The following is a 24,909-nucleotide window of genomic DNA, read 5'->3' as shown; positions in this document are numbered from 1 at the left end:
TCAAAGTCAAACTTGAATGAATCGTTGTTAACAGTTAACTGGAGAGATTCCAACGAACATGATGCACCATGGAACACATCTTTCAGGATCTCTGTCGGGGCAGTCCCGTTAAATCTCTCATATACTGCTTATAGACACGTTACATAGGCATAGTTCATAGGGTTCGTGCCTGCATGTGTCTGGCACCGTCTCTTAACTTAAAGAACATACTCTGTTCTGTTCTGCCAGATGGTCCTAAGGAGGAGGGGGGGGGGGGGTCATGACCATCTCCCCCACATATCTTTACCAAACATAGGCAGGAACCAAGGATTATTTATGACCTGAAAGATTAGGTGAACATTTTCAAGGTTGTCTCTTCACATGATACAATGTCCTTAACAACTCTTAACACCCCAGAATGGAATCAAGCACCTGACACAATTACACAACCATTTTTGTTATGAGTTTCTGAGATCAGGGTAGGGAAAGCTGATCCTAGATCTGTAGGCCTCAGGGGAAACTTGGAACATGTGTTACCTGTGTGCCCGGGACTCCCTACACACCACACAGATGGGTTTGTTGTCGGTGTGACAATAGAGCTTCAGCTCCTCTCCATGCCTGTCGCATTTCCCATCTATTTGGACATGCTTGGACAGAGCCGGCTGCTCACAGGGCTTCAGACACTCCAACCCACTCAGCTTATCAACAAGGTTCTTAACCAGGTAGTTCTTGGTGAAGCTGATCTTGTTAAATATCTACAGAGAAAAGAGAAAAGTTTGGAACAAACAGCTTTTAGATTATTACCATCAAATGAAAAGGAGGTACTGAATTAGTTGAGACAGTTAGGCAAACATTTTTAGCTTGCTACAACAACAGGTAGAGCTGGGCGATATGGCCAAAAATACACTACATGACCAAAAGTATGTGGACACCTGCTCGCCGAACAACTCATTCCAAAACCATGGCCATTAATATGGAGTTGGTCCCTTCGTTGCTGCTATAACAGCCTCCACTCTTCTGGGAAGGCTTTCCACTAGGTGTCGGAACATTGCTGCAGGGACTTGCTTCCATTCAGCCACAAGAACATTAATGAGGTCGGTTGATTAGGCCTGGCACGTAGCCGGTGTTCCAATTCAGGTTAGGGCTCTGTGCAGGCCTGTCAAGTTCTTCCACAACGATCTCAACAAACCATTTCTGTATGGACCTTGCTTTGTGCCCAGAGGAATTGTCAGGCTGAAACAAGAAAGGGCCTTCCCCAAACTTTTGCCACAAAGTTGGAAGCACAAAATTGTCTAGAATGTTATCATATGCTGCAGTGTTAACATTTCCCTTCACTGGAACAAAGAGGCCTAGCCTGAACCATGGAAAATAGCCCCAGACCATTATTCATCCTCAAACTTTACAGTTGGCACTATGCATTGGGGCAGGTAGCATTCTCCAGGGATCCGCCGAACCCAGATTTGTCTGTTGGACTGCCAGATGTTTAATCACTCCAGAGAACACGCTTCCACTGCTCCAGTCCAATGGCAGCGAGCTTTACACCACTCCAGCCAACGCTTGGCATTGCACATGGGGATCTTAGGCCTTTGTGCAGCTGCTCGGCCTTGTAAACCCATTTCATGAAGCTCCTGATGAACAGTTATTGTGCTGACGTTGCTTCCAGGAAGTTTGGAACGCAGTAATGAGTGTTGCAACAGAGGACAGACGATTTTTAAGTGCTACGTGCTTCAGCACTCAGTGGTCCCATTCTGTGAGCTTGTGTGGCCTACCACGTCACAGCTGAGCTGTTGTTGCTCCTGGATGTTGCCACGTCACAATAACAGCACTTACAATTGACCGGGGCAGCTCTAGGAGGGCGGAAATTTGACATACTAACTTGTTGGAAAGGTGGCATCCTATGACGGTACCACATTGAAAGTCACTGAGCTCTTCAGAAAGGCCATTCTACCGCAAATGTTTGTTTATGGAGATTGCATGGCTATTATACAACTGTCAGGAACATGTGGCTGAAATATAGAAATCCACTCATTTGAATGGGTGTCCACATACTTTTGTAACTATAGTGTTTTTCTTATTTTATATTTCGAAATAATTAAAGTTCTCAATATATGCACATGACACGAGAACAAGGTTTCTCAAGCTGGGTCCCTTGGAACCCCCCCCCCCCCCCCCCAAGGGGTGCATGTTTTAGTTTTTGCCCTAGCACTACACAGCTGATTAAAAATAAACTAATCATCAAGGTTTGATCATTTGAATCAGCTGTGTAGGGCCAAAACCAGAAACGTACAGGCCTTGGGGTCCAGAGGACAGCGTATGGGAAACGCTGCCCTAGGATGACAACATATGAATTAAACATGCATTATAATGGGCTTTCTGATAGTTTTATTGAGTATGAAACTGAAAGTAGTAGCCCAATTACATGTAATAGAACAGTTTATTTTGCAGTTGTATCAAAATACATTTATAGATTGTATCGTAAAAAAAAATCCATACATGTGGGTCTATACCGGTACACCCCCTAAAAATATATCGCCCAGCCCTAGAAAAACCTTATCCTCCGGGTTACCTTCGCCCATGGTAACCTACAAGCGTCAGGCTCTTAAAAGAAGATACCTTCATCAATGGCTGCTAAAAGTAGTTCGCGTCTGAATGTGCCCTAACCTTATCACAGGTAATAAAATAGTGTTTCAGACATTGTTGACAAAAGGGTAACTAAAAACAGGAATATCACTCCTGCATCTCAGTGTGCCCGTTGCAGGTGAGCGGGAATAATGAAATAGTTTAATTGGGATAAAAAAATAAAGACCCGCACACAACTCCTTCCCGAATAAATCTTTATTTATACTTTGTGATACTGACAAGAGCAGTGTGGGGTTCTTTCTTTTGAGAGAAAGGAGGCAATACTAAAAGTTTGCTATGTGACTAGTTAGTTAGTCACAGAGATGAAGGGCATGATGATTCGGCCGTGATTACATGTTGGCTTGATTAAACAACACCTCGCCATACTACCTAATTAGCCACCAAGCTAATTTATAACACAAAGGCTCCGCGTTTTTCAGCCGTGTCGGTGTTAACTCATCTCTAACTTTATCCAATTCCAGTGGTAAAACGCTTAAAATAGGTACGGGAAAATGCATTGTAAATTACATTTGCTACGATTAACTTGACCATTCAAGATGACAAAGAAATGGTCTAGTTAGCAAACAGCTGATAAGAATAAAACACGCTAATTAGCATTGAAGCACAACAAACCATTCGGCACTCGGGGCATTGATAACCGACGTCCTCTCCTCCGTTCTCCTCCCAATGCATCAGGATGCAGAACTTGCAGAAATTGTGTCCGCATTTGAGAATGACCGGGTCGTTAAAGTAGTCAAGACAGATGGCACAAATCAACTCTTTCTGTAGCTCGATGCCCGCACCGCTGGATCCCGCAGCCATGTTGTTTACCTAGCTACCGACAACACTTTTCCGTAGCGTAGAAGAAAGCGGAAGTGTTGGCTCAACATGATTCCTTGGATTGATGATGCGATTGGCTATCCGTTGTCTGAGTAGAGGAAGAGGCGAGGCGAAAGATTTTACTCCGCCCAAAATTTGTCCAACGAAAATAAACCCCAAGAAGCGAGAAACGTTTGTATGGAAGTCATTAGGCAGATTTGCATAGAGTACCACAGTATGAGTCATAATTACCCATAAAACCTAGCGGTCAAACGGGGAAATGAGTCCAGTCGTTTTTCCATCATTAATTTTTCTCCCATAGGGGATTCTGGAAACACTTAAAATAAGAGCTGTGTTTGGTGTAGTCTTACCCTGGCGTGATGTTTTTGATAACCGTGTAAATATCTCTAGGACAAGGTGACTTTTATCAATATATTCGGCTCTATTTACTTTCATTAACAGCAGGACAATAACCTAAAACACAAGGCCAAATATACACTGGAGTTGCTTACCAAGAAGACATAGAATGTTCCTGAGTGGCTGAGTTACAGTTTTGACTTGAATCTACTTGAAAAGCTATGGCAATACCTGAAAAAGGTTATCTAGCAACGATCAACAATCAATTTGACAGAGCTTGAAGAATTTTCTAAAAAATAATGGGCAAATGTTGCACAATCCAGGTGTTAGAGACTTACCCAGAAAGACTCACCGTTGTAATCACTGCTCAAGGAGCTTGCTTCTACAAAGTATTTACTCAGGGATGTGAATACTTATGTAAATGAGATATTCCTGTATGTTTTCACTTTGTTATTATGGTGTATTGTGTGTAGATGGGTGGTAACATTTTTTTATATTTAATCCATTTTGAATTCAGGCTGTAACACAACAAAATGTGAAAGAATTCAAGGGTTATTGAATACTTTCAGAAGGAACTGTATGGCAATATGTGGCCTTATATATCAAAGAACATGAGATATATTTAAACATATATGATCATATATTTAAAACCCATATAAAAAGTGACATTTTAATATATTACCATATACTTTAATAAATATATGTAAACAAATACAGTGCCTTGCGAAAGTATTTGGCCCCCTTGAACTTTGCGACCTTTTGCCACATTTCAGGCTTCAAACATAAAGATATAAAATTTTATTTTTTTGTGAAGAATCAACAACAAGTGGGACACAATCATGAAGTGGAACGACATTTATTGGATATTTCAAACTTTTTTAACAAATCAAAAACTGAAAAATTGGGCGTGCAAAATTATTCAGCCCCTTTACTTTCAGTGCAGCAAACTCTCTCCAGAAGTTCAGTGAGGATCTCTGAATGATCCAATGTTGACCTAAATGACTAATGATGATAAATACAATCTACCTGTGTGTAATCAAGTCTCCGTATAAATGCACCTGCACTGTGATAGTCTCAGAGGTCCGTTAAAAGCGCAGAGAGCATCATATAGAACAAGGAACACACCAGGCAGGTCCAATATACTGTTGTGAAGAAGTTTAAAGCCGGATTTGGATACAAAAAGATTTCCCAAGCTTTAAACATCCCAAGGAGCACTGTGCAAGCGATAATATTGAAATGGAAGGAGTATCAGACCACTGCAAATCTACCAAGACCTGGCCGTCCCTCTAAACTTTCAGCTCATACAAGGAGAAGACTGATCCGAGATGCAGCCAAGAGGCCCATGATCACTCTGGATGAACTGCAGAGATCTACAGCTGAGGTGGGAGACTCTGTCCATAGGACAACAATCAGTCGTATATTGCACAAATCTGGCCTTTATGGAAGAGTGGCAAGAAGAAAGCCATTTCTTAAAGATATCCATAAAAAGTGTTGTTTAAAGTTTGCCACAAGCCACCTGGGAGACACACCAAACATGTGGAAGAAGGTGCTCTGGTCAGATGAAACCAAAATTGAACTTTTTGGCAACAATGCAAAACGTTATGTTTGGCGTAAAAGCAACACAGCTCATCACCCATCCCCACTGTCAAACATGGTGGTGGCAGCATCATGGTTTGGGCCTGCTTTTCTTCAGCAGGGACAGGGAAGATGGTTAAAATTGATGGGAAGATGGATGGAGCCAAATACAGGACCATTCTGGAAGAAAACCTGATGGAGTCTGCAAAAGACCTGAGACTGGGACGGAGATTTGTCTTCCAACAAGACAATGATCCAAAACATAAAGCAAAATCTACAATGGAATGGTTCAAAAATAAACATATCCAGGTGTTAGAATGGCTAAGTCAAAGTCCAGACCTGAATCCAATCGAGAATCTGTGGAAAGAACTGAAAACTGCTGTTCACAAATGCTCTCCATCCAACCTCACTGAGCTCGAGCTGTTTTGCAAGGAGGAATTGGAAAAAATGTCAGTCTCTCGATGTGCAAAACTGATAGAGACATACCCCAAGCGACTTACAGCTGTAATCGCAGCAAAAGGTGGCGCTACAAAGTATTAATTTAAGGGGGCTGAATAATTTTGCACGCCCAATTTTTCCGTTTTTAGAATTGTTAAAAAAGTTTGAAATATCCAATAAATGTCGTTCCACTTCATGATTGTGTCCCACTTGTTGTTGATTCTTCACAAAAAAAATACAGTTTTATATCTTTATGTTTGAAGCCTGAAATGTGGCAAAAGGTCGCAAAGTTCAAGGGGGCCGAATACTTTCGCAAGGCCCTGTATATAAATCTCACCCCCCCATACAAAACATTACAATAAGCGTATGTACAGTATTATCATCATGCTAAATGTACTCAGAACATTCTTTTTGTTTAATAGATTTATTGCTTCGAAATGTATTCCAGATTGATTTTTAATTTTTTTAAATCTCATAATGAAATCTCAAACGTAGGGATTAATTATTTAGTAATTGCATGTGGTGTTAGCCATGAATACGACTACTTTATTGTTTATTGTAGCTACTGTAGATGATACGTGCCATCTCATTTTGAGATTAGAGATTAGATTGAGATGGCGTAGACAACTATTGGTTTACAGGTTTACACTGAGTGTACAAAACATTAGGAACACCTCTTTTCATAACATTGACTGACCCAGGTGAATCCAGATGAAAGCATTGATCCCTTATTGATGTCACTTTTTAAATGAACTCCAATCAGTGTAGATGAAGGGGAGGAGACAGGTTAAAGAATCATTTTTCAAAGCCTTGAGACAATTGAGACATGGATTGTGTATGTGTGCCATTCTGAGGGTTTATGGGCAAGACACAAGATTTAAGTGCCTTTGAACAGGGTATGTTGGTAGGTGCCAGGCGCACCAGTTTGTGTCAAGAACTGCAACGCTGCTGGGTTTTTCACGCTCAACAGTTTTCCGTGTGTATCAAGAATGGTCCATCACCCAAAAGGACATCCAGCCGACTTGACACAACTGTGGGAAGCAATGGAGTCAACATGGGCCAGCATCCCTGTGGAACACCTTGTAGAATCCATGCCAAGGATTTCCATTGGGAATCGTTTATGCCTATTGCCACCAGCAGGGGGCGAGATATGAGCGTCTCCACTCCCATCAACAACACTGGAAGCTGACTGACAAGTCTAACAGTTTTCTCCTACTGTATAATTTGTTTTTTTTTGTTCCGTTAAACAGGTATGTGGTTTACACAAGCATATTATCTATAGAACATTCTAGAGTCTCAAAGGTTGTTGCATGTACCTCTGCGTTGAAAGGCGTCAGAGCTCGAGCGTTGTTTGTCAAACCCACGAGACATCCTGAAAATCGGTCTTCTCACAAAAAGTCTGTAGCTCCAAACGGTTTGAAGTACAAACTCATGACCAATCTATGGAAAGGGGAGACTCTTCAAAACCTTGTTTCCTAAAGGATACATTTTTTGACTGTCTTTTTTCATGTCTTTGTTATTCAATACATTTCTCTGGGCTATAGTAGTAGTAGTATTGTATAGTATAGTAGTAAAGGCCAAATTCTATATTTATCAAGTCATTGTTTTAATGGTTGTTTTTTTTAAACCTAAAAGGCTCCTACAATTCACAATCAAATAGTAAAGTGACCCATACATAGTAGGACCACCAGTGTGTCATTGCCTCGTTGCTCAAGTGGTTTCCAAGTGATTTCCATTTTTCTAATGGTTGTCAATTCTTTTGGGTCACTGCTCAACTCTCCGTTTGACTTGTGAAATTATTTGTAATGCATTAATGCAACAATGTTATCATAACTGGCCAAAAAGGGATCACACTAATGTACTTTTTCCTCCATTAACTTTCCCAGACTGTTAATTTGTCCTATGATGTAGGCCTGTTTTACAGACCGCAATAACAAGAGCAAGCTTGTTTCTTTTCTCGAATAGGCTATTAGGTCTAATATTAACAAAATATATACAGTTTGTACTATAGCTAGTATAAACAAAATATATACAGTTTGTACTATAGCTAGTATTAACTAAATCTATGCAGTATGTACTATAGCTAGTATTAACTAAATATATACAGTATGTACGGTAGCTAGTATAAACAAAATATATACGGTATGTACTATAGCTTGTTTAAACAAAATATATACAGTATGTACTATAGCTAGTATTAACTAAATATATACAGTATGTACTATAGCTACTATTAACTAAATATATACAGTATGTACTATAGCTAGTATTAACTAAATATATACAGTATGTACTATAGCTAGTATTAACTAAATATATACAGTATGTACTATAGCTAGTATTGACTAAATATATACAGTATGTACTATAGCTAGTATTAACTAAATATATACAGTATGTTCTATAGCTAGTATTAACTAAATATATACAGTATGTACTATAGCTAGTCTTAACAAAAATATATGGGTGGGTGATTCCCCTCTAATCAGGGACTGATTTAGACCTGGGACACCAGGTGGGTGATTCCCCTCTAATCAGGGACTGATTTAGACCAGGGACACCAGGTGGGTGATTCCCCTCTAATCGGGGACTGGTTTAGACTTGGGACACCAGGTGGGTGATTCCCCTCTAATCGGGGACTGATTTAGACCTGAGACACCAGGTGAGTGATTCCCCTCTAATCGGGGACTGATTTAGCCCTGGGACACCAGGTGGGTGATTCCCCTCTAATCAGGGACTGATTTAGACCTGGGACACCAGGTGGGTGATTCCCCTCTAATCGGGGACTGATTTAGACCTGGGACACCAGGTGGGTGATTCCCCTCTAATCGGGGACTGATTTAGACCTGGGACACCAGGTGGGTGATTCCCCTCTAATCGGGGACTGATTTAGACCTGGGACACCAGGTGGGTGATTCCCCTCTAATCGGTGACTGATTTAGACCTGGGACACCAGGTGGGTGATTCCCCTCTAATCGGGGACTGATTTAGACCTGGGACACCAGGTGGGTGATTCCCCTCTAATCGGGGACTGATTTAGACCTGGGACACCAGGTGGGTGATTCCCCTCGAATCTGGGACTGATTTAGACCTGGGACACCAGGTGGGTGATTCTCCTCTAATCAGGGACTGATTTAGACCTGGGACACCAGGTAGTTGCAGTTCGTTATCAGGTAGAACAGAAAACCAGCAGGCTCCCGACCTGGTAGTGTAACGTTGAATACCACTGGTCTATAGGCTGTAAACTGCAGAGATGTAGGCCAATTTGAATAACGTTTATATTTTTGTCTTTAAAATTAGAGCTAGTGTAATAGATAAGTAATTTTAGGCTTCTCTGCTGATCTGTTAAATTCCCTTGGCCTGCATAAAATGTATTACTAAACTGGTAGGCCAAGGGCTACTGAAGCTTATCTAATAGCTACAGTATAACAGTGATGGGCAACTCCAGTGCTCAAGGCCTGATTGGTGTCACCCCCCCCCCCCCCCCCCCCCCCATCCCAGCCTTATAGCTAACGCACCCAATGAAACTAATTGCATTCTAAACTGAAGACCATGATTAGATTAATATTGGAGTCTGGTGTGTTAGCTGAGGCAAAAGTGTGATTCTAGTCAGGTCCCCGAGAACTGGAGTTGCTCATGCTTGAGTTATAAGAACATACCTGATTCATAAACTTGATTAAACTGTAAAAAAAAATATATATATATATATATTTAAAAAAAATAGCCTACTCATTTTGCAGAACATATTTATTTATTTTGGGGGGGGGTGGAGGATTCAAACATTGTTACAAAAAAGAAAAGTGTTGAAATCACACACACACACACACACACACACACACACACACACACACACACACACACACACACACACACACACACACACACACACACACACACACACACACACACCACTCCCCGACACATTGTTATTCATAAATACAACCATAAATACTAATTCGTAAAAGTTACACATTGAATATCAAGTTTAAACCTTGGTGCTGAAGTCGTCCGTACACTCGCAGGTAACATTGTCTAACATCCGCATCATTCACGTCAGAGCCCCTAAGGGTGTGAATTCGGTGTTTCTCCCTAGATTACATTGCATTGCATAGCTTGGATTGATAAACATGTGAGAAATGTGCCTTTTATATATATAACAAAAAAAGTGCATTTGGTTATTTATATTTGAGGTGTGTGATAGAACCAAGCCCACAGCTGTGTCGTTTATATCCGGGCCCATATTCAGAATGCCTCTTTGGGTAGGGGGGCTGATCTAGGATCAGGTCTTCCCAGTCTATGTAATCTTATTCATTCTGATCTAGGATCAGGTCTTCCCTGTCTATGTAATCTTATTCATTCTGATCTAGGATCAGGTCTTCCCTGTCTATGTAATCTTATTCATTCTGATCTAGGATCAGGTCTTCCCTGTCTATGTAATCTTATTCATTCTGATCTAGGATCAGGTCTTCCCTGTCTATGTAATCTTATTCATTCTGATCTAGGATCAGGTCTTCCCTGTCTATGTAATCTTATTCATTCTGATCTAGGATCAGGTCTTCCCTGTCTATGTAATCTTATCCATTCTGATCTAGGATCAGGTCTTCCCTGTCTATGTAATCTTATTCATTCTGATCTAGGATCAGGTCTTCCCTGTCCATGTAGTCTTATTCATTCTGATCTAGGATCAAATCTTCCCTGTCTATGTAATCTTATTCATTCTGATCTAGGATCGGGTCTTCCCTGTCCATGTAGTCTTACTCAGTATGATCTAAAATACTAAACTGATCCTAGATCAACACTCCTAACTTTGAGGCTTTATGACTTTGGGCATAATAGGGATATATATTTTTTTTTTACCAATATTTAACTAGGCAAATTCAAGTTCTTATTTACAATGAAAGCCTACCAGAGAACAGTGGGTTAACTGCCTTGTTCAGGGGGAGAACGACAGATTTCTTAACCTTGTCAGCTCGGGGATGTCGATCAAGTAACCTTTCGATTACCTGCCCAACACTCTATCCAGTAGGCTACCTGTCGCCTCATCAGAGCTCTGTGTGGTGAATAAAGGAATGTCCTAATCCAATAGGGTCAAAATGGTTCATGACTAACTGCTAGGCCTACTGGTGATTGGTCAATAATGAGGACTGATAAATACAGAACAAATCCCATTGGCAGATATCCTTGATAACCACAACGATAGACAAAGACTTGAAAGATATGATTTACCGGTCCTCCAAACATTCGACTGGACCCAGGTACAGTGAGTTATATTATAGAATACTCTCAGGTTCAGGATGCATCCCAAATGGCACCCTATTCCCTATATAGTGCACTACTTTAGACCAGAGCCCTATGGCACCCTATTCCCTATATATAATGCACTACTTTAGACCAGAACCCTATGGGACCCTATATATAGTGCACTACTTTAGACCAGAGGCCTATGGCACCCTATTCCCTATATATAGTGCACTATTTTAGACCAGAGCCCTATGGCACCCTATTCCCTATATATAGTGCACTATTTTAGACCAAAGCCCATAGGGAATAGGCTGCCATTTGGAAGACAAAGTAAATGCTGTTGTTGTCTGAGATTAAAGAGCGTGTTGTTATGGTGCAACACTACTAAGATTCAGTCGTTGTTTCCTTTATCTTGACAAGACAAAGGACATGGACCCCCTCGCACCGCCAACACAAATACATACTGGAGAACAGCAAACAGTATGTAGGAAAAATCTGGGTGTGAAAAAAGGATTGTACCTGTTCACAGCACTAGAGTGGGTACGGTGTAAATGTTTGGAAAGAAGTAACGTGGTGCGTCACTAATGGTAACCTATTCCCTAGTGTCCTAATGGTAACCTATTCCCTACTGTCTCCAATGGTAACCTATTCCCTAGTGTCTCTAATGGTAACCTATTCCCTAGTGCCTCTAATGGTAACCTATTCCCTACTGTCTCCAATGGTAACCTATTCCCTAGTGTCCTAATGGTAACCTATTCCCTACTGTCTCTAATAGTAACCTATTCCCTAGTGTCCTAATGGTAACCTATTCCCTACTGTCTCCAATGGTAACCTATTCCCTACTGTCTCTAATAGTAACCTATTCCCTAGTGTCCTAATGGTAACCTATTCCCTACTGTCTCCAATGGTAACCTATTCCCTACTGTCTCCAATGGTAACCTATTCCCTACTGTCTCCAATGGTAACCTATTCCCTACTGTCTCCAATGGTAACCTATTCCCTACTGTCTCCAATGGTAACCTATTCCCTAGTGTCCTAATGGTAACCTATTCCCTACTGTCTCTAATAGTAACCTATTCCCTAGTGTCCTAATGGTAACCTATTCCCTACGGTCTCCAATGGTAACCTATTCCCTACTGTCTCTAATAGTAACCTATTCCCTAGTGTCCTAATGGTAACCTATTCCCTACTGTCTCCAATTGTAACCTATTACCTAGTGTCTCTAATAGTAACCTATTCCCTACTGTCTCCAATGGTAACCTATTCCCTACTGTCTCTAATAGTAACCTATCCCCTAGTGTCTCCAATGGTAACCTATTCCCTACTGTCTCCAATGGTAACCTATTCCCTAGTGTCCTAATGGTAACCTATTCCCTACTGTCTCTAATAGTAACCTATTCCCTAGTGTCCTAATGGTAACCTATTCCCTACTGTCTCCAATGGTAACCTATTCCCTAGTGTCCCAATGGTAACCTATTCCCTACTGTATCCAATGGTAACCTATTCCCTACTGTCTCTAATGGTAACCTATTCCCTAGTGTCCTAATGGTAACCTATTCCCTACTGTCTCCAATGGTAACCTATTCCCTAGTGTCCTAATGGTAACCTATTCCCTACTGTCTCTAATAGTAACCTATTCCCTAGTGTCCTAATGGTAACCTATTCCCTACTGTCTCCAATGGTAACCTATTCCCTAGTGTCTCTAATGGTAACCTATTCCCTAGTGTCTCCAATGGTAACATATTCCCTAGTGTCCTAATGGTAACCTATTCCCTACTGTCTCCAATGGTAACCTATTCCCTACTGTCTCTAATGGTAACCTATTCCCTAGTGTCTCTAATGGTAACCTATTCCCTAGTGTCCTAATGGTAACCTATTCCCTAGTGTCCTAATGGTAACCTATTCCCTAGTGTCCTAATGGTAACCTATTCCCTACTGTCTCTAATAGTAACCTATTCCCTACTGTCTCCAATGGTAACCTATTCCCTACTGTCTCCAATGGTAACCTATTCCCTAGTGTCTCTAATGGTAACCTATTCCCTAGTGTCTCTAATGGTAACCTATTCCCTAGTGCCTCTAATGGTAACCTATTCCCTATAGTCTCCAGTAGTAACCTATTCCCTAGAGTCTCCAGTAGTAACCTATTCCCTAGTGTCTCCAGTAGTAACCTATTCCCTAGTGTCTCTAATAGTAACCTATTCCCTACTGTCTCTAATGGTAACCTATTCCCTACTGTCTCTAATAGTAACCTATTCCCTACTGTCTCTAATGGTAACCTATTCCCTACTGTCTCTAATAGTAACCTATTCCCTACTGTCTCTAATGGTAACCTATTCCCTAGTGTCCTAATGGTAACCTATTCCCTACTGTCTCTAATAGTAACCTATTCCCTACTGTCTCTAATAGTAACCTATTCCCTACTGTCTCTAATGGTAACCTATTCCCTACTGTCTCCAATGGTAACCTATTCCCTAGTGTCTCTAATGGTAACCTATTCCCTAGTGTCTCTAATGGTAACCTATTCCCTAGTGTCTCTAATGGTAACATATTCCCTAGTGTCTCTAATGGTAACCTATTCCCTACTGTCTCCAATGGTAACCTATTCCCTAGTGTCTCTAATGGTAACCTATTCCCTAGTGTCTCTAATGGTAACCTATTCCCTAGTGTCTCTAATGGTAACCTATTCCCTACTGTCTCCAATGGTAACCTATTCCCTAGTGTCCTAATGGTAACCTATTCCCTACTGTCTCCAATGGTAACCTATTCCCTAGTGTCTCCAATGGTAACCTATTCCCTAGTGTCTCCAGTGGTAACATATTCCCTAGTGTCCTAATGGTAACCTATTCCCTACTGTCTCCAATGGTAACCTATTCCCTAGTGTCTCCAGTGGTAACCTATTCCCTAGTGTCCTAATGGTAACCTATTCCCTAGTGTCCTAATGGTAACCTATTCCCTACTGTCTCTAATGGTAACCTATTCCCTACTGTCTCCAATGGTAACCTATTCCCTAGTGTCTCTAATGGTAACCTATTCCCTACTGTCTCCAATGGTAACCTATTCCCTACTGTCTCCAATGGTAACCTATTCCCTAGTGTCTCTAATGGTAACCTATTCCCTAGTGTCCTAATGGTAACCTATTCCCTACTGTCTCCAATGGTAACCTATTCCCTAGTGTCTCTAATGGTAACCTATTCCCTACTGTCTCCAATGGTAACCTATTCCCTACTGTCTCCAATGGAAACCTATTCCCTAGTGTCCTAATGGTAACCTATTCCCTAGTGTCTCTAATGGTAACCTATTCCCTAATGTCTCCAATGGAAACCTATTCCCTAGTGTCTCTAATGGTAACCTATTCCCTACTGTCTCCAATGGAAACCTATTCCCTAGTGTCCTAATGGTAACCTATTCCCTACTGTCTCCAATGGTAACCTATTCCCTACTGTCTCTAATGGTAACCTATTCCCTAGTGTCCTAATGGTAACCTATTCCCTACTGTCTCCAATGGTAACCTATTCCCTAGTGTCTCCAATGGTAACCTATTCCCTAGTGTCTCCAGTGGTAACATATTCCCTAGTGTCCTAATGGTAACCTATTCCCTACTGTCTCCAATGGTAACCTATTCCCTAGTGTCTCCAGTGGTAACCTATTCCCTAGTGTCCTAATGGTAACCTATTCCCTAGTGTCCTAATGGTAACCTATTCCCTACTGTCTCTAATGGTAACCTATTCCCTAGTGTCCTAATGGTAACCTATTCCCTACTGTCTCTAATGGTAACCTATTCCCTACTGTCTCCAATGGTAACCTATTCCCTACTGTCTCTAATGGTAACCTATTCCCTACTGTCTCCAATGGTAACCTATTCCCTACTGTCTCCAATGGTAACCTATTCCCTAGTGTCTCTAATGGTAACCTATTCCCTAGTGTCCTAATGGTAACCTATTCCCTACTGTCTCCAATGGTAACCTATTCCCTAGTGTCTCTAATGGTAACCTATTCCCTACTGTCTCCAATGGTAACCTATTCCCTACTGTCTCTAATGGTAACCTATTCCCTACTGTCTCCAATGGTAACCTATTCCCTAGTGTCTCTAATGGTAACCTATTCCCTACTGTCTCCAATGGTAACCTATTCCCTACTGTCTCCAATGGTAACCTATTCCCTAGTGTCTCTAATGGTAACCTATTCCCTAGTGTCCTAATGGTAACCTATTCCCTACTGTCTCCAATGGTAACCTATTCCCTAGTGTCTCTAATGGTAACCTATTCCCTACTGTCTCCAATGGTAACCTATTCCCTACTGTCTCCAATGGAAACCTATTCCCTAGTGTCCTAATGGTAACCTATTCCCTAGTGTCTCTAATGGTAACCTATTCCCTAATGTCTCCAATGGAAACCTATTCCCTAGTGTCTCTAATGGTAACCTATTCCCTACTGTCTCCAATGGAAACCTATTCCCTAGTGTCCTAATGGTAACCTATTCCCTACTGTCTCCAATGGTAACCTATTCCCTACTGTCTCTAATGGTAACCTATTCCCTAGTGTCCTAATGGTAACCTATTCCCTACTGTCTCCAATGGAAACCTATTCCCTATGTAATGCAGACATGGTGAAGACAAGTGGTGAATCTCTTCAGGTGCAGATGTAGTAAGTGATGAAATACTGTATTGTGTATTAGGATAATACTCCTGTGTTCTAGCCAGCTGTTCACCAAGTCAGTCTTGAGAAAATCTCACATGTCCCCTCTGCATGTCACATCCCTCAGCTGAATATCAAAACAAGTACAAATTCCACATTTGTGGCTTTAAGAAATGTATCTATCTTGACTTATCCAGTGTTCACTTCACAGTATGACTTTTTCTAAACAACCATCAGTGTATTTTGAACAATATGAAAATGAAAACAGACACAGGCAGTGAAATAAAATGCAAAGTCCTGAACATGACTCCCACAGTAGTAAATGAAGCGAGGACGTAAACTCTTCCAATACACAGTAAATAATCTACAGATACATCTCTATTACAAATTATAAACTGGGTGGTTCTAGCCCTGAATGCTGATTGGCTGACAGCCGTGCTATAGCCACAGGTATGACAAAACATACATTTTTACTGCTCTAATTACATTGGTAACCAGTTTATAATAGCAATAAGGCACCTTTCGGGGGGGGGGGGCTTGTGATATATGGCCAATATACCACGGCTAAGGGGTGTGTCGTGCTTAAAGGACAGCCGTTAACCGTGGTACATTGGCCACATACCACCCTCCCTTGTGCCTTATTGCTATTATAAACAACCCAGCAGCAACATGCCATCTATATGTATTGTTGCCCTTCTATGAAATGTGGAAATGTGTGCTCTATTGAACAAGGTGTCCCCATTGGTTGAGACAATAGTTATCTGTTGTATGAGAGGACCCCATTGGCCAATAAACTAGCTATCTGTTGAATGAGAGTTCACCAGCCATGAGTCAAGACACTAGCCATTTATTGTATGAGAGTTCCCCAGCCATGAGTCAAGACACTAGCCATTTATTGTATGAGAGTTCCCCAGCCATGAGTCAAGACACTAGCCATTTATTGTATGAGAACTCACCATTGGTGGAGACACTAGCTATCTGTTGAAGGAGAGCTTCCATTGGTCAAGACACTAGCTATCTGTTGTATGAGAACTCCCCATTGGTGGAGACACTATCTATCTGTTGAAGGAGAGCTTCCATTGGTCAAGACACTAGCTATCTGTTGAAGGACAGCTTCCATTGGTCAAGACACTAGATATCTGTTGAAGGATAGCTCCCATTGGTCAAGACTCTAGCTATATGTTGGTGGTGAGCTCCCATTGGTCAATACACTAGATATCTGTTGAAGGATAGCTCCCATTGGTCAGGACTCCAGCTATCTGTTGAAGGAGAGCTTCCATTGGTCAAGACACTAGATATATGTGGAAGGAGGGCTCCCATTGGCCAAGACACTAGATAGCTGTTGAAGGAGCTCTCCCATTGGTCAAGACACCAGATATCTGTTTAAGGAGAGCCCCCATTGGTAAAGACACTGGATAGTTGTTGAAGGATAGCTCCTATTTGTCAGGACTCGAGGTATCTGTTGAAGGAGAGCTCCAACTGGTCAATACTCTAGCTATCTGTTGAAGGAGAGCTCCCATTGGTCAATACACTAAATATCTGTTGAAAGAGAGCTCCCATTGGTCAATACACTAGCTATCTGTTGAAGGAGAGCTGCCATTGTTCAATACACTAAATATCTGTTGAAGGAGGGCTCCCATTGGCCAAGACACTAGATAGCTGTTGAATGAGCTCTCCCATTGGTCAAGACACTAGATAGCTGTTGAGAGAGAACTCCCATTGGTCAAGACACTAGATATCTGTTGAAGGAGAACTCCCATTGGTCAAGACTCCAGCTATATGTTGAAGGAGACCTCCCATTGGTCAAGACACTAGATAGTTGTTGAAGGATAGCTCCTATTGGTCAGGACTCGAGGTATCTGTTGAAGGAGAGCTCCAACTGGTCAATACTCTAGCTATCTGTTGAAGGAGAACTCCCATTGGTCAAGACACTAGATAGCTTTGATAGAGAGCCCCCATTGGCCAAGACACTAGATATCTGTTGAAGGAGAGCCCCCATTGGTCAAGACACTAGATAGCTGTTGAAGGATAGCTCCAATTGGTCAAGACTCTAGATATATTTTGGTGGTGAGCTCCCATTGGCCAAGACACTAGATAGCTGTTGAAGGAAAGCCCCCATTGTTCAAGACACTAGATATCTGTTGAAGGATAGCTCCCATTGGTCAAGACTCTAGCTATATATTGAAGGAGAGCTACCATTGGTCAAGACACTAGATAGTTGTTGAAGGAGGGCTCCCATTGGCCAAGACACTAGATAGCTGTTTAAGTAGAGCCCCCATTGTTCAAGACTCCAGCTATATGTTGAAGGAGACCTCCTATTGGTCAAGAAACTAAATAGCTGCTGAAGGATAGCTCCCATTGGCCAAGACTCTAGATAGCTTTTGATAGAGAGCCCCCATTGGTCAAGACTCTAGCTATATGTTGGTGGTGAGCTCCAGTTGGTCAAGACACTAGATAGCTGTTGAAGGAGAGCTCCCATTGGTCAAGACACTAGATAGCTTTTGATAGAGAGCCCCCATTGGCCAAGACACTAGGTCGCTGTTGAAGGAGCTCTCCCATTGGTCAAGACACTAGATAGCTGTTTAAGGAGAGCCCCCATTGGTCAAGACACTAGATAGCTGTTTAAGGAGAACCCCCATTGGTCAAGACACTAGATAGCTGTTGAAGGAGAACCCCCATTGGTCAAGACACTAGATAGCTGTTTAAGGAGAACCCCCATTGGTCAAGACACTAGATAGCTGTTGAAGGAGAGCCCCCATTGGTCAAGACACTAGATAGCTGTTGAAGGAGAACCCCCATTGGTCAAGACACTAGATAGCTGTTTAAGGAGAACCCCCATTGGTCAAGACACTAGATAGCCGTTTAAGGAGAACCCCCATTGGTCAAGACACTAGATAGCTGTTTAAGGAGAACCCCCATTGGTCAAGACACTAGATAGCTGTTTAAGGAGAGACCCCATTGGTCAAGACACTAGATAGTTGTTGAAGGATAGCTCCTATTGGTCAGGACTCGAGGTATCTGTTGAAGGAGAGCTCCAACTGGTCAATACTCTAGCTATCTGTTGAAGGAGAGCTCCCATTGGTCAATACACTAAATATCTGTTGAAAGAGAGCTCCCATTGGTCAATACACTAGCTATCTGTTGAAGGAGAGCTGCCATTGTTCAATACACTAAATATCTGTTGAAGGAGGGCTCCCATTGGCCAAGACACTAGATAGCTGTTGAAGGAGCTCTCCCATTGGTCAAGACACTAGATAGCTGTTGAAGGAGAACTCCCATTGGTCAAGACTCCAGCTATATGTTGAAGGAGACCTCCCATTGGTCTAGACACTAAATAGCTGTTGAAGCATAGCCCCCATTGGTCAAGACACTAGATAGTTGTTGAAGGATAGCTCCTATTGGTCAGGACTCGGGTATCTGTTGAAGGACAGCTCCAACTGGTCAATACTCTAGCTATCTGTTGAAGGAGAACTCCCATTGGTCAAGACACTAGATAGTTGTTGAAGGATAGCTCCTATTTGTCAGGACTCGAGGTATCTGTTGAAGGAGAGCTCCCATTGGTCAATACACTAAATATCTGTTGAAAGAGAGCTCCCATTGGTCAATACACTAGCTATCTGTTGAAGGAGAGCTGCCATTGTTCAATACACTAAATATCTGTTGAAGGAGGGCTCCCATTGGCCAAGACACTAGATAGCTGTTGAATGAGCTCTCCCATTGGTCAAGACACTAGATAGCTGTTGAGAGAGAACTCCCATTGGTCAAGACACTAGATATCTGTTGAAGGAGAACTCCCATTGGTCAAGACTCCAGCTATATGTTGAAGGAGACCTCCCATTGGTCAAGACACTAGATAGTTGTTGAAGGATAGCTCCTATTGGTCAGGACTCGAGGTATCTGTTGAAGGAGAGCTCCAACTGGTCAATACTCTAGCTATCTGTTGAAGGAGAACTCCCATTGGTCAAGACACTAGATAGCTTTGATAGAGAGCCCCCATTGGCCAAGACACTAGATATCTGTTGAAGGAGAGCCCCCATTGGTCAAGACACTAGATAGCTGTTGAAGGATAGCTCCAATTGGTCAAGACTCTAGATATATTTTGGTGGTGAGCTCCCATTGGCCAAGACACTAGATAGCTGTTGAAGGAAAGCCCCCATTGTTCAAGACACTAGATATCTGTTGAAGGATAGCTCCCATTGGTCAAGACTCTAGCTATATATTGAAGGAGAGCTACCATTGGTCAAGACACTAGATAGTTGTTGAAGGAGGGCTCCCATTGGCCAAGACACTAGATAGCTGTTTAAGTAGAGCCCCCATTGTTCAAGACTCCAGCTATATGTTGAAGGAGACCTCCTATTGGTCAAGAAACTAAATAGCTGCTGAAGGATAGCTCCCATTGGCCAAGACTCTAGATAGCTTTTGATAGAGAGCCCCCATTGGTCAAGACTCTAGCTATATGTTGGTGGTGAGCTCCAGTTGGTCAAGACACTAGATAGCTGTTGAAGGAGAGCTCCCATTGGTCAAGACACTAGATAGCTTTTGATAGAGAGCCCCCATTGGCCAAGACACTAGGTCGCTGTTGAAGGAGCTCTCCCATTGGTCAAGACACTAGATAGCTGTTTAAGGAGAGCCCCCATTGGTCAAGACACTAGATAGCTGTTTAAGGAGAACCCCCATTGGTCAAGACACTAGATAGCTGTTGAAGGAGAACCCCCATTGGTCAAGACACTAGATAGCTGTTTAAGGAGAACCCCCATTGGTCAAGACACTAGATAGCTGTTGAAGGAGAGCCCCCATTGGTCAAGACACTAGATAGCTGTTGAAGGAGAACCCCCATTGGTCAAGACACTAGATAGCTGTTTAAGGAGAACCCCCATTGGTCAAGACACTAGATAGCCGTTTAAGGAGAACCCCCATTGGTCAAGACACTAGATAGCTGTTTAAGGAGAACCCCCATTGGTCAAGACACTAGATAGCTGTTTAAGGAGAGACCCCATTGGTCAAGACACTAGATAGTTGTTGAAGGATAGCTCCTATTGGTCAGGACTCGAGGTATCTGTTGAAGGAGAGCTCCAACTGGTCAATACTCTAGCTATCTGTTGAAGGAGAGCTCCCATTGGTCAATACACTAAATATCTGTTGAAAGAGAGCTCCCATTGGTCAATACACTAGCTATCTGTTGAAGGAGAGCTGCCATTGTTCAATACACTAAATATCTGTTGAAGGAGGGCTCCCATTGGCCAAGACACTAGATAGCTGTTGAAGGAGCTCTCCCATTGGTCAAGACACTAGATAGCTGTTGAAGGAGAACTCCCATTGGTCAAGACTCCAGCTATATGTTGAAGGAGACCTCCCATTGGTCTAGACACTAAATAGCTGTTGAAGCATAGCCCCCATTGGTCAAGACACTAGATAGTTGTTGAAGGATAGCTCCTATTGGTCAGGACTCGGGTATCTGTTGAAGGACAGCTCCAACTGGTCAATACTCTAGCTATCTGTTGAAGGAGAACTCCCATTGGTCAAGACACTAGATAGTTGTTGAAGAATAGCTCCTATTGGTCAGGACTCGAGGTATCTGTTGAAGGAGAGCTCCAACTGGTCAATACTCTAGCTATCTGTTGAAGGAGAGCTCCCATTGGTCAATACACTAAATATCTGTTGAAAGAGAGCTCCCATTGGTCAATACACTAGCTATCTGTTGAAGGAGAGCTGCCATTGTTCAATACACTAAATATCTGTTGAAGGAGGGCTCCCATTGGCCAAGACACTAGATAGCTGTTGAAGGAGCTCTCCCATTGGTCAAGACACTAGATAGCTGTTGAAGGAGAACTCCCATTGGTCAAGACTCCAGCTATATGTTGAAGGAGACCTCCCATTGGTCTAGACACTAAATAGCTGTTGAAGCATAGCCCCCATTGGTCAAGACACTAGATAGTTGTTGAAGGATAGCTCCTATTGGTCAGGACTCGAGGTATCTGTTGAAGGACAGCTCCAACTGGTCAATACTCTAGCTATCTGTTGAAGGAGAACTCCCATTGGTCAAGACACTAGATAGCTTTTGATAGAGAGCCCCCATTGGCCAAGACACTAGATATCTGTTGCAGGAGAGCCCCCATTGGTCAAGACACTAGATAGATGTTGAAGGATAGCTCCAATTGGTCAAGACTCTAGATATATTTTGGTGGTGAGCTCCCATTGGCCAAGACACTAGATAGCTGTTGAAGGAAAGCCCCCATTGGTCAAGACACTAGATATCTGTTGAAGGATAGCTCCCATTGGTCAAGACTCTAGCTATATATTGAAGGAAAGCTACCATTGGTCAAGACACTAGATAGTTGTTGGAGGAGGGCTCCCATTGGCCAAGACACTAGATAGCTGTTTAAGTAGAGCCCCCATTGTTCAAGACTCCAGCTATATGTTGAAGGAGACCTCCTATTGGTCAAGACACTAAATAGCTGCTGAAGGATAGCTCCCATTGGCCAAGACTCTAGATAGCTTTTGATAGAGAGCCCCCATTGGTCAAGACTCTAGCTATATGTTGGTGGTGAGCTCCAGTTGGTCAAGACACTAGATAGCTGTTGAAGGAGAGCTCCCATTGGTCAAGACACTAGATAGCTTTTGATAGAGAGCCCCCATTGGCCAAGACACTAGGTCGCTGTTGAAGGAGCTCTCCCATTGGTCAAGACACTAGATAGCTGTTTAAGGAGAGCCCCCATTGGTCAAGACACTAGATAGCTGTTTAAGGAGAACCCCCATTGGTCAAGACACTAGATAGCTGTTGAAGGAGAACCCCCATTGGTCAAGACACTAGATAGCTGTTTAAGGAGAACCCCCATTGGTCAAGACACTAGATAGCTGTTGAAGGAGAGCCCCCATTGGTCAAGACACTAGATAGCTGTTGAAGGAGAGCCCCCATTGGTCAAGACACTAGATAGCTGTTTAAGGAGAACCCCCATTGGTCAAGACACTAGATAGCTGTTTAAGGAGAGCCCCCATTGGTCAAGACACTAGATAGTTGTTGAAGGATAGCTCCTATTGATCAGGACTCGAGGTATCTGTTGAAGGAGAGCTCCAACTGGTCAATACTCTAGCTATCTGTTGAAGGAGAGCTCCCATTGGTCAATACACTAAATATCTGTTGAAAGAGAGCTCCCATTGGTCAATACACTAGCTATCTGTTGAAGGAGAGCTGCCATTGTTCAATACACTAAATATCTGTTGAAGGAGGGCTCCCATTGGCCAAGACACTAGATAGCTGTTGAAGGAGCTCTCCCATTGGTCAAGACACTAGATAGCTGTTGAGAGAGAACTCCCATTGGTCAAGACACTAGATATCTGTTGAAGGGTGAACTCCCATTGGTCAAGACTCCAGCTATATGTTGAAGGAGACCTCCCATTGGTCTAGACACTAAATAGCTGTTGAAGCATAGCCCCCATTGGTCAAGACACTAGATAGTTGTTGAAGGATAGCTCCTATTGGTCAGGACTCGAGGTATCTGTTGAAGGAGAGCTCCAACTGGTCAATACTCTAGCTATCTGTTGAAGGAGAACTCCCATTGGTCAAGACACTAGATAGCTTTTGATAGAGAGCCCCCATTGGCCAAGACACTAGATATCTGTTGAAGGAGAGCCCCCATTGGTCAAGACACTAGATAGCTGTTGAAGGATAGCTCCAATTGGTCAAGACTCTAGATATATTTTGGTGGTGAGCTCCCATTGGCCAAGACACTAGATAGCTGTTGAAGGAAAGCCCCCATTGGTCAAGACACTAGATATCTGTTGAAGGATAGCTCCCATTGGTCAAGACTCTAGCTATATATTGAAGGAGAGCTACCATTGGTCAAGACACTAGATAGCTGTTTAAGGAGAACCCCCATTGGTCAAGACACTAGATAGCTGTTTAAGGAGAACTCCCATTGGTCAAGACACTAGATAGCTGTTTAAGGAGAGCCCCCATTGGTCAAGACACTTGATAGCTGTTTAAGGAGAACTCCCATTGGTCAAGACACTAGATAGCTGTTTAAGGAGAACCCCCATTGGTCAAGACACTAGATAGCTGTTTAAGGAGAACCCCCATTGGTCAAGACACTAGATAGCTGTTTAAGGAGAACTCCCATTGGTCAAGACACTAGATAGCTGTTTAAGGAGAGCCCCCATTGGTCAAGACACTAGATAGCTGTTTAAGGAGAACTCCCATTGGTCAAGACTCTAGCTATATGTTGGTGGTGAGCTCCCATTGGTCAAGACTCTAGCTATATGTTGGTGGTGAGCTCCCATTGGTCAAGACACTAGATAGCTGTTTAAGGAGAGCCCCCATTGGTCTATGTTTAGCTGCTTGAGGCACTTGCAACACAACAGCTAAGGAACAGGAGGAGCTGTCTTTAAAACCACACAACTCATTGCAGCACAGCTTTTCTTTTATAGCTAGGTGTTTTAAATGGGAGAGTTTAAATATACAAGGATGAAGCTTTTCAATCCCTTGACTTACATCCATGAGATGGAGCTTTTAAAAAATACTCCAGTAACAGTGTAGAAAAATCATGGGAGGGAAAAAAACACATTACAAAAGCCCAAATACTCCTCAATACTCTGTCCATTTTGTTTTCAATCCGTCCATCTCTCTTAGACCTCTGAGCTGTTGCTGCAGTCGTCCATCCTCGCCACCATCATCCCTTCCGTGCTCGCCGACCCCCACACCCTCTCTTTCCTCTCCTCCTTCTGTCTGTACCGGACCACCAGGACGAGGATGATGATGAGGAGGAAGGTAAGCAGCATTCCCACCAACCACCCCACCACCGTCGGCAACCCCTCGTCCCCCTCCCCCCTGCTCAGCTCCCTTGGTTCCAGACGGTCGGCGTACAGCTCCACCCCCCCCGCTGCCCTCCTCTTGGTACGGTCCAGGGCGATGTGCATGATGTTGGTGCCACGGTTGTTGTCTGCTCCAATGTCATCGGCCACGTCGGGGACCGCCGCTCCGACCAAACCACTGGCTGACCTCCTCACACGGTGACCTTGACCTTTGACCCTGGGGGTAATGGAGAGGTCGTTGCCCGTGGCAACCAGGGAGTGATGGTACTCGAGGCTCCTCTTGCCGATGCCGTGGTTGTCGTTGTCTTTGGGGCGGATGGTGTAGATGGTGTGGATGAACCACTCACGACCCGCAGCCACCTGGGACAGGAGGTTAGAGGTTAGAGGTTAGAGCGTGTTGTCTGCACACCTGGGTTCAAGTAAATGTGTTTTTGATTAT

The 24,909-nt window shown here is 42.9% G+C and overlaps 2 protein-coding genes across 3 annotated transcripts in view; both read right to left on the bottom strand.

Annotated features, from left to right (window-relative positions):
- The window catches only part of trim47 (tripartite motif containing 47), a 28,427-nt gene extending 24,832 nt beyond the window's left edge, over positions 1–3,595 (bottom strand). For both annotated transcript variants that reach the window (XM_031809499.1, XM_031809500.1), the window contains exons 1-2: positions 3,232–3,595; positions 517–734 (exon numbers count right to left, since the gene is read on the bottom strand). In XM_031809499.1, the coding sequence (XP_031665359.1) occupies positions 517–734; positions 3,232–3,420 (407 nt within the window). In that variant the 5' untranslated portion in view covers positions 3,421–3,595. The remainder of the gene's footprint in view (positions 1–516; positions 735–3,231) is intronic.
- Positions 3,596–24,284: 20,689 nt separating this feature from the next.
- Positions 24,285–24,909, bottom strand: part of LOC109873931 (FRAS1-related extracellular matrix protein 2) — a 271,004-nt gene continuing 270,379 nt past the window's right edge. The window contains 1 exon segment of the mRNA XM_031809088.1: positions 24,285–24,830. Within this exon segment, the coding sequence (XP_031664948.1) occupies positions 24,285–24,830 (546 nt within the window).

This window comes from Oncorhynchus kisutch, linkage group LG29 (assembly GCF_002021735.2).
Source record: "Oncorhynchus kisutch isolate 150728-3 linkage group LG29, Okis_V2, whole genome shotgun sequence".
NCBI classification, from domain to species: domain Eukaryota; kingdom Metazoa; phylum Chordata; class Actinopteri; order Salmoniformes; family Salmonidae; genus Oncorhynchus; species Oncorhynchus kisutch.
Note: the sequence above shows the minus strand (reverse complement) of the source record. Positions and strands in the feature narration are given on the sequence as shown.